The 20053-nt window shown below is 43.4% G+C and overlaps 1 protein-coding gene across 4 annotated transcripts in view; it reads left to right on the top strand.

Moving 5' to 3' along the window:
• Nucleotides 1-19499, top strand: part of LOC118364955 (peroxisomal acyl-coenzyme A oxidase 1-like) — a 37648-nt gene extending 18149 nt beyond the window's left edge. For all 4 annotated transcript variants that reach the window (XM_035746793.2, XM_052490606.1, XM_052490604.1 and 1 more), the window contains exons 7-14: nt 957-1126; nt 2382-2544; nt 14029-14219; nt 15440-15616; nt 15882-15987; nt 16151-16294; nt 17446-17652; nt 18019-19499. In XM_035746793.2, the coding sequence (XP_035602686.2) occupies nt 957-1126; nt 2382-2544; nt 14029-14219; nt 15440-15616; nt 15882-15987; nt 16151-16294; nt 17446-17652; nt 18019-18069 (1209 nt within the window). In that variant the 3' untranslated portion in view covers nt 18070-19499. The remainder of the gene's footprint in view (nt 1-956; nt 1127-2381; nt 2545-14028; nt 14220-15439; nt 15617-15881; nt 15988-16150; nt 16295-17445; nt 17653-18018) is intronic.
• Nucleotides 19500-20053: the final 554 nt, after the last annotated feature.

Genomic DNA, 20053 nt, shown 5'->3' with positions numbered 1-20053 from the left:
TGCATCCGTTTGCTTCAGTTTAAGAAACATTTTTCAACAGAATCAGCGGAATGAATACACCACTGATCACCCAAAAACAGCTCACTTTCATAGCAGCCACATAAAAACAACAGCATGATTACTTTGCGTATTGTATTCCTTCTCGCATACTAGTCTACATAGCTACTAGAACTAACGATTTAGTAAACCCGCTACAGTCATGCAGTGCAGTCAGCGAGCAGTTTAGCAGTTAAACCGGTGGGCCCCAGTGGCAATAAATTAATAAAACCAAAAGCTTACCTTGACTTGGAAGAGTGCCAGTATTGGATAGGATAGCCATAGCCAGCTAGCTAGCATAGAATATGTTTCTGTTTGAGCCGGGTGTTTGTTTGAGTAGGCTAAACTAGCTAACTGCATTAGCTAAGTGGGAGAAAATACAATGACATATAACTAGCTCTCTATCTCTCCCACTCTCTCTCTCTCTTCATTAAAAAAATATATTTGTTCAAAGCTGTTCAACTATTGTCTTTGAGTCAATTACTCACTACATTTTATGCAGTGATAGCTAGCTGTAGCTTATGCTTTCAGTACTAGATTCATTATTTGAGAGTTTGATTGGGTGGACAACATGTCAGTTCATGCTGCTAGAGCTCTGAAGTTGAAATAATTACTGTGTGAGTCTATGGAAGGGGGTGAGAACCATGAGCCTCCTGGGCTTTGTATTGAAGTCAATGTTCACAGAGAAGGACAGAGACTAGCTGTCCTCCGGCTACACCATGGTGCTACCCTACAGAGTGCTGTTGCGGCTACATTTCAAAAGTGTGTTTTTAATCAAGTATTTGGTGACGTGAAGATATTTATTATAGTTTCATTCTCTAAAAAAGTATATATATATATATTCCCTGAGGAGGATGGTCCTCCCCTTCCTGCTATGAGGAGCCGCCGCTGCCACAGACAGTATGTATTCTCCCCACCAGGTGGAGGCAGATGGTACGTACGTGAAGCCTCCCAGTGCCAAGCTGACCTACGGCACCATGGTGTTCATCAGGTCCATGATTGTAGGGGAAGCGGGCCACGCCCTCGCCAAGTCCTGCACCATCGCCATCCGCTACAGTTCCGTACGGCACCAGTCTGAGATACGCCCAGGGTCAGTTGTAGCTCTGGACACCAGGGTCATGTTCATTAGGTCAAACTGTAGCAAAAGGTTTTGAGACGGAAATCAAAATTCTTATTGTACAGATACTACTTTCCTGTGTTAGGTTTTGGTGTGTTTTCATCTGTTTGGTGCCAGCTGAAAATTGTTGTCCTGATTTAAATAAGCAATAAAACTGGCCTTCTTTAGACTAGTTGAGTATCTGGACCATCAGCATTTGTGGATTCGTATTATAGGCTCAAAATGGCCAGAAACAAATAACTTTCTTCTGAAACTTCTGAGAAAGGAAGGCTATTCCATGAGAAATTGCCAAGAAACTGAAGATCTCACACAGCGATGTGTACTACTCCCTTCACAGAACAGAGCAAACTGGCTATCCAGAATAGAGTGGGAGGCCCCGGTGCACAACTGAGCAAGAGGACAAGTACATTAGTGTCTAGTTTGAGAAACCGAGGCCTCACAAGTCCTCAACTGGCAGCTTCATTGAATAGTACCCGCAAAACACCAGTCTCAAGAGGCGACTCTGGGATGCTGGCCTTCTAGGCACAGTTCCTCTGTCCAGTGTCTGTGTTCTTTTGCCCATCTTAATCTTTTATTTTTATTGGCCAGTCTGAGATATGGCTTCTTTTTTTTCAACTCTGCCTAAAAGGCCAGCATCCCAGAGTCGCCTCTATACTGTTGACGTTGAGACTGGTGTTTTGCGGGTACTATTTGAATGAAGCTGTCAGTTGAGGACTTGTGAGGTGTCTGTTTCTCAAACTAGACACTCTAATGTACTTGTCCTCTTGCTCAGTTGTGCACCGGGGCCTCTCACTCGTTCTATTCTGGATAGAGCCAGTTTGCGCTGTTCTGTGAAGGGAGTAGTATACAGTGTTGTACAAGATCTTCAGTTCCTTGGCAAAAAGCCAAGTGGGGTGAATACTTTCGCAAGGCACTGTAAATAGTCAAAGGAATACAAAAATACTCACACATACTTGCGCACATCCATACACAAGTAACACTCTCAGACACAAACAAGAATAGAAAGCAAAGTACTACAACCCTTACCATTTTAACAAAATCTATACTCTTATTCTAATAGTGTGAGAGCTGATGTAGGTAGATGTTACAGAGTTTGGGTAGATATTTAGGAATCCTTACTCATATATAAATAGCTGTTTCTCAATGTTCTTCAATGACTAACATATAAAAGATAGCGAACCATTAACCTTACATCCAAGTCTATATTCTTATTTTGTGGTTCCTCCAGAGAGCCGGAACCCCAGATTATGGACTACCAGACCCAACAGTACAAGCTGTTCCCCCTGCTGGCTACAGCCTATGCCTACAAGTTTGTTGGTCAGTACATGAACCAGGTCTACCACCGCATCACTGGAGACATCAGCCAGGGAGACTTCAGTGAACTACCAGAGGTACTTACAGTAAATACTAGCCTGAAATCCAGAATCTGTTTTGTTAACATTCCACGCCTTGTACTCCGTGTCATGCTACACGAGGAGTGGAATGATAGCTAAACAGACTGGTACCCAGGCTAAGTAAATACCTCCCCTTGATATAGTACGTGATGAAAGAATGGCTGGCTATGGCCCAGAGTTTTTATTATTTTCTTCCAAAACACGTGACCTGACCTGACCAGGGAAAATGGGGAAAACACTCCACTCACTGAATAGTCTTAATGTTTCATCCGTTTTAAGCAGCTGAAGTCTAATGGAGGTGTTTTGACAACCGTCTTCGTCGGTGTTAATTCTTTAGTCTAAGACGTTGGAGGAGGGGGATGCTAAGCTGACATATGGAATTGTTTTAAGATGGTCATACTATGGATCATTTTGCTATTGGATTTTAAACAATTATTTGATTAAAATATTTAATTTGGTCTTTGCTACTAAAGCACATAGAAACACATTGAATAACACGTTCATAATGTGAAAAGGGACTGTCGAAAATGTATCATAAGAAACAAGTTATTTTTTAATATATTTAACCCCTTTTTTGGGTTGGCACAAAACGTCCTTCAAACTAAATTGTTTTTGCAAACGAGTTTGCAGCCCAAACGGTTCGGACGCTACCACACATCGACGTTACAGGCGAGTCTTCTGACACTTGTGGGGGTTATAGAGCTAAACGGAGAACGTGTTTGTGAGAGTCACCATTTTTAATAGAGTGGGTCGGACGCTAGAGACGTTTTCGTGAGAAAACCGGTTTTCAGGATGTTTCATGGTCTGACAAACACCGCTCGAGCTCTGAAAGTGAGACACTGGAGGATGCGGTGGATTGAGACACATCCAATGCAAATAACATATCTCTAGCTTAAACTGACAGATTAATTTAAAAAATGTTTTTTTATGTAACTTAGACTGGCGCACAGGTGCGTCAATCAACCCTCTATGGAGTTAAACGAAAGATCCTCATTCATATTAACAAATTACGTCATTGTACTGCTTTTTCTGTGCCAATATAACTGTACCCTGTGCCCATCCTCTACCATCCTGTGTCAATATAACTGTACCCTGTGCCCATCCTCTACCATCCTGTGTCAATATAACTGTACCCTGTGCCCATCCTCTACCATCCTGTCAATATAACTGTAGCCTGTGCCCATCCTCTACCATCCTGTGTCAATATAACTGTACCCTGTGCCCATCCTCTACCATCCTGTGTCAATATAACTGTAGCCTGTGCCCATCCTCTACCATCCTGTGTCAATATAACTGTACCCTGTGCCCATCCTCTACCATCCTGTGTCAATATAACTGTACCCTGTGCCCATCCTCTACCATCCTGTGTCAATATAACTGTACCCTGTGCCCATCCTCTACCATCCTGTGTCAATATAACTGTAGCCTGTGCCCATCCTCTACCATCCTGTGTCAATATAACTGTAGCCTGTGCCTATCCTCTACCATCCTGTGTCAATATAACTTTACCCTGTGCCCATCCTCTACCATCCTGTGTCAATATAACTGTACCCTGTGCCCATCCTCTACCATCCTGTGTCAATATAACTGTACCCTGTGCCCATCCTCTACCATCCTGTGTCAATATAACTGTACCCTGTGCCCATCCTCTACCATCCTGTGTCAATATAACTTTACCCTGTGCCCATCCTCTACCATCCTGTGTCAATATAACTGTACCCTGTGCCCATCCTCTACCATCCTGTGTCAATATAACTGTACCCTGTGCCCATCCTCTACCATCCTGTGTCAATATAACTGTACCCTGTGCCCATCCTCTACCATCCTGTGTCAATATAACTGTACCCTGTGCCCATCCTCTACCATCCTGTGTCAATATAACTGTACCCTGTGCCCATCCTCTACCATCCTGTGTCAATATAACTGTACCCATCCTCTACCATCCTGTGTCAATATAACTGTACCCATCCTCTACCATCCTGTGTCAATATAACTGTACCCATCCTCTACCATCCTGTGTCAATATAACTGTACCCTGTGCCCATCCTCTACCATCCTGTGTCAATATAACTGTACCCTGTGCCCATCCTCTACCATCCTGTGTCAATATAACTGTACCCTGTGCCCATCCTCTACCATCCTGTGTCAATATAACTTTACCCTGTGCCCATCCTCTACCATCCTGTGTCAATATAACTGTACCCTGTGCCCATCCTCTACCATCCTGTGTCAATATAACTGTACCCTGTGCCCATCCTCTACCATCCTGTGTCAATATAACTGTACCCATCCTCTACCATCCTGTGTCAATATAACTGTACCCTGTGCCCATCCTCTACCATCCTGTGTCAATATAACTGTACCCATCCTCTACCATCCTGTGTCAATATAACTGTACCCATCCTCTACCATCCTGTGTCAATATAACTGTACCCATCCTGTGTCAATATAACTGTACCCATCCTCTACCATCCTGTGTCAATATAACTGTACCCATCCTCTACCATCCTGTGTCAATATAACTGTACCCATCCTCTACCATCCTGTGTCAATATAACTGTACCCATCCTCTACCATCCTGTGTCAATATAACTGTGCCCATCCTCTACCATCCTGTGTCAATATAACTGTAGCCTGTGCCCATCCTCTACCATCCTGTGTCAATATAACTGTAGCCTGTGCCCATCCTCTACCATCCTGTGTCAATATAACTGTAGCCTGTGCCCATCCTCTACCATCCTGTGTCAATATAACTGTACCCATCCTCTACCATCCTGTGTCAATATAACTGTACCCATCCTCTACCATCCTGTGTCAATATAACTGTACCCATCCTCTACCATCCTGTGTCAATATAACTGTACCCATCCTCTACCATCCTGTGTCAATATAACTGTAGCCTGTGCCCATCCTCTACCATCCTGTGTCAATATAACTGTAGCCTGTGCCCATCCTGTCTCAATATAACTGTGCCCATCCTCTACCATCCTGTATCAATATAACTGTACCCTGTGCCCATCCTCTACCATCCTGTGTCAATATAACTGTGCCCATCCTCTACCATCCTGTGTCAATATAACTGTAGCCTGTGCCCATCCTCTACCATCCTGTGTCAATATAACTGTGCCCATCCTCTACCATCCTGTGTCAGTATAACTGTACCCTGTGCCCATCCTCTACCATCTTGTGTCAATATAACTGTACCCTGTGCCCATCCTCTACCATCCTGTGTCAATATAACTGTACCCATCCTCTACCATCCTGTGTCAATATAACTGTAGCCTGTGCCCATCCTCTACCATCCTGTGTCAATATAACTGTAGCCTGTGCCCATCCTCTACCATCCTGTGTCAATATAACTGTAGCCTGTGCCCATCCTCTACCATCCTGTGTCAATATAACTGTACCCTGTACCCATCCTCTACCATCCTGTGTCAATATAACTGTAGCCATCCTCTACCATCCTGTGTCAATATGTGGTCCTTCTGTAGCTCAGTTGGTAGAGCATGGCGCTTGTAACGCCAGGGTAGTGGGTTCGATCCCGGGACCACCCATACGTAGAATGTATGCACACATGACTGTAAGTCGCTTTGGATAAAACCCTCTGCTAAATGGCATATATTTATTTATATATCAATATAACTGTAGCCATCCTCTACCATCCTGTGTCAATATAACTGTACCCATCCTCTACCATCCTGTGTCAATATAACTGTACCCATCCTCTACCATCCTGTGTCAATATAACTGTACCCATCCTCTACCATCCTGTGTCAATATAACTGTACCCATCCTCTACCATCCTGTGTCAATATAACTGTACCCATCCTCTACCATCCTGTGTCAATATAACTGTACCCATCCTCTACCATCCTGTGTCAATATAACTGTACCCATCCTCTACCATCCTGTGTCAATATAACTGTACCCATCCTCTACCATCCTGTGTCAATATAACTGTACCCATCCTCTACCATCCTGTGTCAATATAACTGTACCCATCCTCTACCATCCTGTGTCAATATAACTGTACCCATCCTCTACCATCCTGTGTCAATATAACTGTACCCATCCTCTACCATCCTGTGTCAATATAACTGTACCCATCCTCTACCATCCTGTGTCAATATAACTGTACCCATCCTCTACCATCCTGTGTCAATATAACTGTAGCCTGTGCCCATCCTCTACCATCCTGTGTCAATATAACTGTACCCTGTGCCTATCCTCTACCATCCTGTGTCAATATAACTTTACCCTGTGCCCATCCTGTGTCAATATAACTGTACCCATCCTCTACCATCCTGTGTCAATATAACTGTAGCCTGTGCCCATCCTGTGTCAATATAACTGTAGCCTGTGCCCATCCTGTGTCAATATAACTGTGCCCATCCTCTACCATCCTGTGTCAATATAACTGTGCCCATCCTCTACCATCCTGTGTCAATATAACTGTACCCTGTGCCTATCCTCTACCATCCTGTGTCAATATAACTTTACCCTGTGCCCATCCTCTACCATCCTGTGTCAATATAACTGTACCCATCCTCTACCATCCTGTGTCAATATAACTGTACCCATCCTCTACCATCCTGTGTCAATATAACTGTACCCATCCTCTACCATCCTGTGTCAATATAACTGTACCCTGTGCCTATCCTCTACCATCCTGTGTCAATATAACTTTACCCTGTGCCCATCCTCTACCATCCTGTGTCAATATAACTGTACCCATCCTCTACCATCCTGTGTCAATATAACTTTACCCTGTGCCCATCCTCTATCATCCTGTGTCAATATAACTGTACCCATCCTCTACCATCCTGTGTCAATATAACTGTACCCATCCTCTACCATCCTGTGTCAATATAACTGTACCCATCCTTTACCATCCTGTGTCAATATAACTGTACCCATCCTCTACCATCCTGTGTCAATATAACTGTACCCATCCTCTACCATCCTGTGTCAATATAACTGTGCCCATCCTCTACCATCCTGTGTCAATATAACTGTACCCATCCTCTAGCATCCTGTGTCAATATAACTGTAGCCTGTGCCCATCCTGTGTCAATATAACTGTAGCCTGTGCCCATCCTGTGTCAATATAACTGTGCCCATCCTCTACCATCCTGTGTCAATATAACTGTACCCTGTGCCCATCCTCTACCATATTGTGTCAATATAACTGTACCCTGTGCCCATCCTCTACCATCCTGTGTCAATATAACTGTACCCTGTACCCATCCTCTACCATCCTGTGTCAATATAACTGTAGCCTGTGCCCATCCTGTGTCAATATAACTGTGCCCATCCTCTACCATCCTGTGTCAATATAACTGTACCCTGTGCCCATCCTCTAACATCCTGTGTCAATATAACTGTGCCCATCCTCTACCATCCTGTGTCAATATAACTGTGCCCATCCTCTACCATATTGTGTCAATATAACTGTACCCTGTGCCCATCCTCTACCATCCTGTGTCAATATAACTGTACCCTGTACCCATCCTCTACCATCCTGTGTCAATATAACTGTAGCCTGTGCCCATCCTCTACCATCCTGTGTCAATATAACTGTGCCCATCCTCTACCATCCTGTGTCAATATAACTGTACCCATCCTCTACCATCCTGTGTCAATATAACTGTACCCATCCTCTACCATCCTGTGTCAATATAACTGTACCCATCCTCTACCATCCTGTGTCAATATAACTGTACCCATCCTTTACCATCCTGTGTCAATATAACTGTACCCATCCTCTACCATCCTGTGTCAATATAACTGTACCCATCCTCTACCATCCTGTGTCAATATAACTGTGCCCATCCTCTACCATCCTGTGTCAATATAACTGTGCCCATCCTCTACCATCCTGTGTCAATATAACTGTACCCATCCTCTACCATCCTGTGTCAATATAACTGTGCCCATCCTCTACCATCCTGTGTCAATATAACTGTAGCCTGTGCCCATCCTGTGTCAATATAACTGTGCCCATCCTCTACCATCCTGTGTCAATATAACTGTACCCTGTGCCCATCCTCTACCATCCTGTGTCAATATAACTGTGCCCATCCTCTACCATCCTGTGTCAATATAACTGTGCCCATCCTCTACCATCCTGTGTCAATATAACTGTACCCTGTGCCCATCCTCTACCATCCTGTGTCAATATAACTGTACCCTGTGCCCATCCTCTACCATCCTGTGTCAATATAACTGTACCCATCCTCTACCATCCTGTGTCAATATAACTGTACCCATCCTCTACCATCCTGTGTCAATATAACTGTACCCATCCTCTACCATCCTGTGTCAATATAACTGTACCCATCCTCTACCATCCTGTGTCAATATAACTGTACCCTGTGCCCATCCTCTACCATCCTGTGTCAATATAACTGTACCCTGTGCCTATCCTCTACCATCCTGTGTCAATATAACTTTACCCTGTGCCCATCCTGTGTCAATATAACTGTACCCATCCTCTACCATCCTGTGTCAATATAACTGTAGCCTGTGCCCATCCTGTGTCAATATAACTGTAGCCTGTGCCCATCCTGTGTCAATATAACTGTGCCCATCCTCTACCATCCTGTGTCAATATAACTGTGCCCATCCTCTACCATCCTGTGTCAATATAACTGTACCCTGTGCCTATCCTCTACCATCCTGTGTCAATATAACTTTACCCTGTGCCCATCCTCTACCATCCTGTGTCAATATAACTGTACCCATCCTCTACCATCCTGTGTCAATATAACTGTACCCATCCTCTACCATCCTGTGTCAATATAACTGTACCCATCCTCTACCATCCTGTGTCAATATAACTGTACCCTGTGCCTATCCTCTACCATCCTGTGTCAATATAACTTTACCCTGTGCCCATCCTCTACCATCCTGTGTCAATATAACTGTACCCATCCTCTACCATCCTGTGTCAATATAACTTTACCCTGTGCCCATCCTCTATCATCCTGTGTCAATATAACTGTACCCATCCTCTACCATCCTGTGTCAATATAACTGTACCCATCCTCTACCATCCTGTGTCAATATAACTGTACCCATCCTTTACCATCCTGTGTCAATATAACTGTACCCATCCTCTACCATCCTGTGTCAATATAACTGTACCCATCCTCTACCATCCTGTGTCAATATAACTGTGCCCATCCTCTACCATCCTGTGTCAATATAACTGTACCCATCCTCTAGCATCCTGTGTCAATATAACTGTAGCCTGTGCCCATCCTGTGTCAATATAACTGTAGCCTGTGCCCATCCTGTGTCAATATAACTGTGCCCATCCTCTACCATCCTGTGTCAATATAACTGTACCCTGTGCCCATCCTCTACCATATTGTGTCAATATAACTGTACCCTGTGCCCATCCTCTACCATCCTGTGTCAATATAACTGTACCCTGTACCCATCCTCTACCATCCTGTGTCAATATAACTGTAGCCTGTGCCCATCCTGTGTCAATATAACTGTGCCCATCCTCTACCATCCTGTGTCAATATAACTGTACCCTGTGCCCATCCTCTAACATCCTGTGTCAATATAACTGTGCCCATCCTCTACCATCCTGTGTCAATATAACTGTGCCCATCCTCTACCATATTGTGTCAATATAACTGTACCCTGTGCCCATCCTCTACCATCCTGTGTCAATATAACTGTACCCTGTACCCATCCTCTACCATCCTGTGTCAATATAACTGTAGCCTGTGCCCATCCTCTACCATCCTGTGTCAATATAACTGTGCCCATCCTCTACCATCCTGTGTCAATATAACTGTACCCATCCTCTACCATCCTGTGTCAATATAACTGTACCCATCCTCTACCATCCTGTGTCAATATAACTGTACCCATCCTCTACCATCCTGTGTCAATATAACTGTACCCATCCTTTACCATCCTGTGTCAATATAACTGTACCCATCCTCTACCATCCTGTGTCAATATAACTGTACCCATCCTCTACCATCCTGTGTCAATATAACTGTGCCCATCCTCTACCATCCTGTGTCAATATAACTGTGCCCATCCTCTACCATCCTGTGTCAATATAACTGTACCCATCCTCTACCATCCTGTGTCAATATAACTGTGCCCATCCTCTACCATCCTGTGTCAATATAACTGTAGCCTGTGCCCATCCTGTGTCAATATAACTGTGCCCATCCTCTACCATCCTGTGTCAATATAACTGTACCCTGTGCCCATCCTCTACCATCCTGTGTCAATATAACTGTGCCCATCCTCTACCATCCTGTGTCAATATAACTGTGCCCATCCTCTACCATCCTGTGTCAATATAACTGTACCCTGTGCCCATCCTCTACCATATTGTGTCAATATAACTGTACCCTGTGCCCATCCTCTACCATCCTGTGTCAATATAACTGTACCCTGTACCCATCCTCTACCATCCTGTGTCAATATAACTGTAGCCTGTGCCCATCCTCTACCATCCTGTGTCAATATAACTGTGCCCATCCTCTACCATCCTGTGTCAATATAACTGTACCCATCCTCTACCATCCTGTGTCAATATAACTGTACCCATCCTCTACCATCCTGTGTCAATATAACTGTGCCCATCCTCTACTATCCTGTGTCAATATAACTGTACCCTGTGCCCATCCTCTACTATCCTGTGTCAATATAACTGTACCCTGTGCCCATCCTGTGTCAATATAACTGTACCCTGTGCCCATCCTCTACCATCCTGTGTCAATATAACTGTAGCCTGTGCCCATCCTCTACCATCCTGTGTCAATATAACTGTACCCTGTGCCCATCCTCTACCATCCTGTGTCAATATAACTGTACCCTGTGCCCATCCTCTACCATCCTGTGTCAATATAACTGTACCCTGTGCCCATCCTCTACCATCCTGTGTCAATATAACTGTAGCCTGTGCCCATCCTCTACCATCCTGTGTCAATATAACTGTAGCCTGTGCCCATCCTCTACCATCCTGTGTCAATATAACTGTAGCCTGTGCCCATCCTCTACCATCCTGTGTCAATATAACTGTAGCCTGTGCCCATCCTCTACCATCCTGTGTCAATATAACTGTACCCATCCTCTACCATCCTGTGTCAATATAACTGTACCCATCCTCTACCATCCTGTGTCAATATAACTGTAGCCTGTGCCCATCCTCTACCATCCTGTGTCAATATAACTGTAGCCTGTGCCCATCCTCTACCATCCTGTGTCAATATAACTGTAGCCTGTGCCCATCCTCTACCATCCTGTGTCAATATAACTGTACCCATCCTCTACCATCCTGTGTCAATATAACTGTGCCCATCCTCTACCATCCTGTGTCAATATAACTGTGCCCATCCTCTACCATCCTGTGTCAATATAACTGTGCCCATTCTCTACCATCCTGTGTCAATATAACTGTGCCCATCCTCTACCATCCTGTGTCAATATAACTGTACCCATCCTCTACCATCCTGTGTCAATATAACTGTACCCTGTACCCATCCTCTACCATCCTGTGTCAATATAACTGTACCCTGTACCCATCCTCTACCATCCTGTGTCAATATAACTGTACCCATCCTCTACCATCCTGTGTCAATATAACTGTACCCATCCTCTACTATCCTGTGTCAATATAACTGTACCCATCCTCTACCATCCTGTGTCAATATAACTGTGCCCATCCTCTACCATCCTGTGTCAATATAACTGTACCCTGTGCCCATCATCTACCATCCTGTGTCAATATAACTGTAGCCTGTGCCCATCCTCTACTATCCTGTGTCAATACAAATGTAGCCTGTGCCCATCCTCTACCATACTGTGTCAATACAACTGTAGCCTGTGCCCATCCTCTACCATCCTGTGTCAATATAACTGTACCCATCCTCTACCATCCTGTGTCAATATAACTGTACCCATCCTCTACCATCCTGTGTCAATATAACTGTACCCATCCTCTACCATCCTGTGTCAATATAACTGTACCCATCCTCTACCATCCTGTGTCAATATAACTGTACCCGTCCTCTACCATCCTGTGTCAATATAACTGTACCCATCCTCTACCATCCTATGTCAATATAACTGTACCCATCCTCTACCATCCTGTGTCAATATAACTGTACCCATCCTCTACCATCCTGTGTCAATATAACTGTACCCATCCTCTACCATCCTGTGTCAATATAACTGTACCCATCCTCTACCATCCTGTGTCAATATAACTGTACCCATCCTCTACCATCCTGTGTCAATATAACTGTACCCATCCTCTACCATCCTGTGTCCACCCATCCTCTACCATCCTGTGTCAATAGTACCCTGTGCCCATCCTCTACCATCCTGTGTCAATAGAACTGTGCCCATCCTCCCATCCTGTGTCAATAGAACTGTGCCCATCCTCTACCATCCTGTGTCAATATAACTGTAGCCTGTGCCCATCCTCTACCATCCTGTGTCAATATAACTGTGCCCGTGCCCATCCTCTACCATCCTGTGTCAATATAACTGTGCCCATCCTCTACCATCCTGTGTCAATATAACTGTGCCCATCCTCTACCATCCTGTGTCAATATAACTGTACCCTGTGCCCATCCTCTACCATCCTGTGTCAATATAACTGTAGCCTGTGCCCATCCTCTACCATCCTGTGTCAATATAACTGTAGCCTGTGTCAATATAACTGTAGCCTGTGCCCATCCTCTACCATCCTGTGTCAATATAACTGTACCCTGTGCCCATCCTGTGTCAATATAACTGTACCCTGTGCCCATCCTCTACCATCCTGTGTCAATATAACTGTACCCTGTGTCCATCCTCTACCATCCTGTGTCAATATAACTGTACCCTGTGCCCATCCTGTGTCAATATAACTGTACCCTGTGCCCATCCTCTACCATCCTGTGTCAATATAACTGTAGCCTGTGTCAATATAACTGTAGCCTGTGCCCATCCTCTACCATCCTGTGTCAATATAACTGTACCCTGTGCCCATCCTGTGTCAATATAACTGTACCCTGTGCCCATCCTCTACCATCCTGTGTCAATATAACTGTACCCTGTGTCCATCCTCTACCATCCTGTGTCAATATAACTGTACCCTGTGCCCATCCTGTGTCAATATAACTGTACCCTGTGCCCTATCCTCTACCATCCTGTGTCAATATAACTGTACCCTGTGCCCATCCTCTACCATCCAGTGTCAATATAACTGTACCCTGTGCCCATCCTGTGTCAATATAACTGTACCCTGTGCCCATCCTCTACCATCCTGTGTCAATATAACTGTAGCCTGTGTCAATATAACTGTAGCCTGTGCCCATCCTCTACCATCCTGTGTCAATATAACTGTACCCTGTGCCCATCCTGTGTCAATATAATTGTACCCTGTGCCCATCCTCTACCATCCTGTGTCAATATAATTGTATAACCCTGTGCCATCGTCTGACCTGTGCCCAGCTCCATGCCCTGTCCGCGGGCCTGAAGGCCTTCACCACGTGGACGGCCAGCGCGGGCATCGAGGTGTGTCGCATGGCGTGTGGCGGGCACGGCTACTCCCGCTGCAGCGCCCTCCCAGACATCTATGTTAACTTCGTGCCCACGTGCACCTACGAGGGAGAGAACACCGTCATGATGCTGCAGACCGCTAGGTAGGTACACACACACTTGCGCTCCCGACCCACTGTAGTCACACATGCAGACGCAAACACACACACACACACATGCACACACACACACACACACACACACCCACACCCTTAAAGGACACATTCTTTCCTTGCTGAATCAAAAATCTCAGTCACATTCTACAGCTCACATAAACACACATTACAATGTATTCCAAAACTTGCAAGTCAGGGCACATAAGCCTAGTATTAAAAGCTATGTGTGATATTGCGCCCTGCACATCATCGGTAGTAATTATCAACAAAGCATCGATCTAACTGTCTAAATGTTTTTGGGAGTGTGTTCAGTGTAAGCACTGCTAAGTGTACAATGCAAAGGGTGAGGAAAGTAGTTGCGTGGGGAGTGAGAGAGAATAGAACCAAATGAATGGGTGTGTATGAGTTTTTGTGTACTTAGTTAGAGCTGGGTGGTAAATGGCGTTTTACTATATACCACTATTAATGCATGGACCGGTTTGGATTTTTACCTTACATAATGGCATTTCAATGCTTGCTTTGTGTTAAGTGCAATAACTGAGTGATGCTACTTGAAAAAAATGATTGCAATCGTCCGTTCTTACCGGCAGTAAGAGACTGCTAACAGTTGAGGTCTGATCATTTGCTAGCAAGAGCTTCAGGTGTGCCCACGTCATTTTGTGTGATGAATCGGCTAGTGTCTGTGAGGCAGTGGGTGTGCCAAAAGCACCTTAGAAATCAGCACAATGCCCTTTGTGGCGAAAGTAAAAACTGCCATGGAATCCATTGACAATACATGGTCAGAGGAGAATTATTATTTTCATAAAGGAAAAGTGACTTTTTCACAATGGAGGCATACAAAGACAAAACAAATATTTGACAGTGTGGAAATGATAGCAAATGAGTGAAGGAAATTGATGAAAAGGCTGAAATTATTTTGGGTTTAAGTTTGTTTTATACAATTAATCAGAAGAGAGAGAGCCCCATTTTAAAACCACTTAGAATGTATTTGTTGCCACCCTAGGATCATGCATGACTCATTAAGCATATGTAACTTTTATTATACCAAAACATAAAATGCCATCAATTACCGTCAAAAATGAGAAACGTATAGTGATATGATATTTTGGCCATATCGCCCATTTCTACTTTGTGTTTGTTCTCGTCTGTGTGTGACCTTCGTGCCCTTCCACTGTCTTGCTCACGTGTTTGCGTCCCTCACTCCCCAGGTTCTTGATAAAGAGCTACCGGCAGGCGTCGGCAGGCCACCAGCTGAGTGGCATCGTGTCCTACCTGAACGAGTCAGAGCGTAGGCTGCAGCCCCAGTCTGTGTCCTCCCGACCCACTGTAGTCAACGTCAATGACCTGGCCAGCCTTGTGGATGCTTACAAACTACGAGCTGCCAAGTAAGTGGGCCTACAAGCTCACCAAAATGTCATAGTAATAGATCCCATTTAGATATCTGATCTTCGTTAAGTCCCAAAGGGCTGTACATTGTATGGCAGAGACTTTTAATCAGGGCAATGTGTTAGTTGGTGCCAGGCAATGCAATGGGTTGAGCTAAAATGGTCCACCAGTCCAGCACACAACGAATTGTACTTGTACTCTATGGACAGCCATATGTCAGTTTTTGTTGAAAGGTTTCCTATGTCAATGCCTCTGTGTCTTTAGGCTGGTTGAGATGGCAGCTAAGAGTATTCAGCAGGAGCTACAGAAGCGAGTCAGTCAGGAGGATGCCTGGAACAACAGCGCTATAGACCTGGTCAGAGCCTCTGATGTAAGTTACCTTGCCAACCTGGGATATGGAATATGTTGTTTTTTTGGGAGGGAGCCCTCGTATCTCTTCCCCTCTGCTTCCCTCTTTCAATTTCCTTTTCCTCCTCTCTCTCTGGTCCTCATTTAACTCTCCTCCATCTCTTCTCCTCCCTTTCCATGTCCAGGCCCACTGTCACTATGTGGTGGTGAAGCTGTTTGCAGCTAAGCTGGGGGAGATAGGAGACACTGGGGTTCACTCTGTCCTCAGCACCCTGGCCCTGCTCTATGCCCTCCAGGGCATCCAACAGCACAGCGGAGACTTCCTCCAGGTAACCACCACCATAGCAACTGTCAATCACAGACGCCCAGGGGGAAAATACAGGGACTAAATACATGGAAGAATAATGTGTGAATTTCAATGCGTCCATAAGTGGGTCCCGTACCAAAATCTATATTAATTTTTATAATGTCATGTATGATGTTTTAAGCAAGACATTGTATTACACTCGTACTTGTATCACTTATTAAAGGAAGATTGTCTTGTTTTTGTATATTTAAAAAAGAAAATTGTATTAACCCCTTCATCACCACCCCTCTTTGGAGTACAAATATATATATATATTTTTTTTAATAGCTTTTTAATAGCTTTTATATAAAGCAGTCACATAACCGTAATACATTACCAAATATCAACTCTTTAATCCCAAACCTGTTTGGTTTCTATGTGCCATATATTTTTCAATTGTGCTGTATGACGTTTTATATAATTTAACCTTTCCGATCATATAGTATCCACAGATTGTGAGTTAAAGATGAAAACCTTTCCTACGAGTATTATTTGACTGACTATGGCTTTCTAAATCAACCAACACTGATATTTGTATGGTTAATTTTAAGGTAATGTCTTGATTATTATTTCTTTTTTTAACCATTCCTGAACCTGTGACCAGGAACAAGCTACATAGGGGCAATACCAGAATAAGTGATCTATTGATTCGGTCTCTTCGCACAACATGTAGCATTCTGTTGACGGCAAGAATTCTATATAATCATTTAAATTGAAAAATTCTGTTGAATCAAGTGTTTCATGTACAGGTTCATAAACCATGTGCCATGTAATCGGTACATCGAAAATCTCTTCCCATTTATTTGGCAACCTGTATGGCACAGCTGTCAACATTTTTGTCCTCAAATGAAACTAGTATATTTTTCTATTTATGCCGGTTCCTTTCAGACAATTTGTATCTTTTAATATATGGCAGACAAACAAGTTCCCTACCTTTTCCACTTGCCTCTCCATTTTTGTGGAACTGCTGCAATCAGTTTTCTTACTCTAACTTTCCAATTTGTTTGATTTGATCCTACATATAAAGGCTCTAACTCGTTCGTCGTGACATTTGGATATTTTAACCTATTGCTTGTTTATTGAGAACACAGTCTCTTTAACAATAATGACCCGACTGTTCCTTCCTCACTCCAGACTGGTCTCCTGAGTGTGCCCCAGCTCTCCCAGGTGTCCCAGCGTCTGAAGGACCTTCTGGCCCAGCTGAGGCCCAATGCCGTGGCCCTGGTTGACGCCTTCGACTACCGCGACGAAATGCTCAACTCGGTCCTGGGACGCTACGACGGCAACGTCTATGAGCACATGTTCGAGTGGGCCCGCCGCTCGCCTCTCAACAAGACAGAGGTCAGAGTTCATGGAGAGGGCCTTTAAAAAAAGAGAGTCAGAGATTAAGAAAATTAATTTACTGTTGATTTTACGTAGTTTTTTTTTGTTTTTAACCTTAGTTCGTTATTACGAACATGAATAGACCATTTGAGAACCATTTACAAGGATTTGTTTCAGATTATGATCAAGAGCCAAATTATGTCTGTGTTCATTGTGTAGTTTGCCTACATAAAGATGGCAATCTAATGAATGATTTGCTGTAGTAATAAGTCTCCTGCAGAGTAACCTTGTCCCAAGGCTATTGCTACCGACAGAGAGGGGGAGCCGGTGGGTGGATGAGACTATCTGCAGAGTACTCAAATTGACCCTCCTTCCCTCTTCTAGGTCCACGAGTCCTACCACAAGTACCTGAAACCCCTGCAGGCCAAGCTGTAAGATGACCTCTGAGCCTTCTCAACTGACCCCTCCACTACAGGGGACGGGAAGCACACTAACAACACTAATCCAGCAGTGGGACCCCAACATGGCCGCCGCTGCCCGTCCACCAATTGGAAGGGGCTCATTCCACCCGCCCCTTCTTGTTTAACCAACCACAGGTGGTGGAACATTTTTAAAGGGGAACCATTGGAGACCAGCCGCCTTACTCCACCTCTACTGATGTGCTGCTAATGAATCAATCATTCTACTGGACTTATTCAACTAGTACTTAGTTTATGTGTTTAAATATACCCCATGCCTTGTTAATGGGTGTAATCGAAGGTCCGAGAACCATAAGATGGAGAGGAAGAAAAACTGTAGTTAGAATACGAGGTGGCCTAAAGATGAAGGGGTTTTGATGACTGATCCTTGTGATCTAATCAAGCTCTTTGGATCATGTACATTGCAAATCACTCGATTTGTTGAGATATGTTGAATCCCATTTAAAAAAAAAAAAAAAAATCTGTATAATTTCTCATCACAGTATTTGATGCTAATGTACTGAGGATGGTTGTCTTTAGTAGTGGGTGACGGGTCAGTTGTGGTTTGCCATGAACCAAAGGTGTGCGTGTCTCTGTCTAGGTGTGAGAGAGTTTGTGGTTGTGGGGTAACGAATATGATTAGTGAATAACGAGTTGATGAGTAAGCTATTCTAGTGATTTGAGAAAGGGGGGCTTTCAATTCTTGCACTTAATACAAACCACTAGTATATATGCATGAGGATCTTATCTACCATGTGGGGCTTAATTACCAAGAAATGACATGAAAATCAAACTAGCTTGAAGAACAAGGTCGTATTCATTAGGGCACACTGGTAAAACGTCTTGCAATGGAAAGAGAGGTTCTTATTGGACAAGTCCGTGTAGTGTGTTGCCCCCCCCCATCTGTTTCAATCTGTTTTATTTTGTTTGGTGCCTCGGAACAAGTACATTCTTCAACACAATGAAATAAGTATTTTTATACTCTGATTACTAGCTGTTGATTGTACTGCTGTTGACTTTTACAGTATGTTGCAGATTGATACATGATTGATACATTTTCAAATGGAACGAAGCAGTAACTACTGTTTGTGGGAGGATTATGTGCCAGAGGAATTTGGCTTACTTTAATGAAGCTAACATGGGAGTATTATCACACATGGTCCATGCATATATTTTTGATTGAAAAATATGCTTTATCAATTTATTTTGTGATTTCTGTTGCAATATAAAGACGTATGATAATTATTTCAATGTACCTACTGAATTTTTGTTTAACAAATATTTGTGATAGTATAAGAACTCTATTCATTCTGAATATGTTTTAAACTTGATTATGTTTATTGAATTGAGAGTGAATAATTTGTCATGCTTAATGATCTTAGTAATAAACTGGAAAAAACTATCAAATGATGTTCATGGTTTCCATCAACTTAGTTTCATAGACTGCCAGAAGCAACCACTAGATGGTGTTATGAAATCAGATAGGAAAAAAGTCTAAGTCAGAGCCATGTTTCTTCATAACGTTTTAACATTTTATTTCAATGGCATAGATTTAGGAGAACCAATTCTACAAATGGATGGAGGATAAAGGATTGAGTGTAATCATTAAGATTATGAATAGACTATATTAGAGATTATAATAGCACATTAGATTATAACACTGCAATGCATCTGATTCAGAAAATTTGACCTTTTTCAGAAATGAACCTGTAGTTTGACAAATCAATGCATTCTATTTAAAACCTTTGGACAATGTTAATCTGGATGAGATTCTTCTTCTGGGATTGTGTTAACTCTTGCTTGGGTGGAAATGTCAAATGAAGTCCGCTCACACTTTTCCTTTCCATATATTACTATAAACAACACGGGTTACTTTCATGTTCGTTTGCTTTTAGTTTTTTGGGGAGGTATTGCTTTTCCTGGGGAAAGTCTCATGTCCCCCTCATTGCGTCATTTAGGCA

The sequence above is a fragment of the Oncorhynchus keta genome, chromosome 32 (genome assembly GCF_023373465.1).
Source record: "Oncorhynchus keta strain PuntledgeMale-10-30-2019 chromosome 32, Oket_V2, whole genome shotgun sequence".
Taxonomy (NCBI): domain Eukaryota; kingdom Metazoa; phylum Chordata; class Actinopteri; order Salmoniformes; family Salmonidae; genus Oncorhynchus; species Oncorhynchus keta.
The sequence above is the reverse complement of the archived record's forward strand: the minus strand, read 5'-3'. Positions and strand labels throughout refer to the sequence as shown.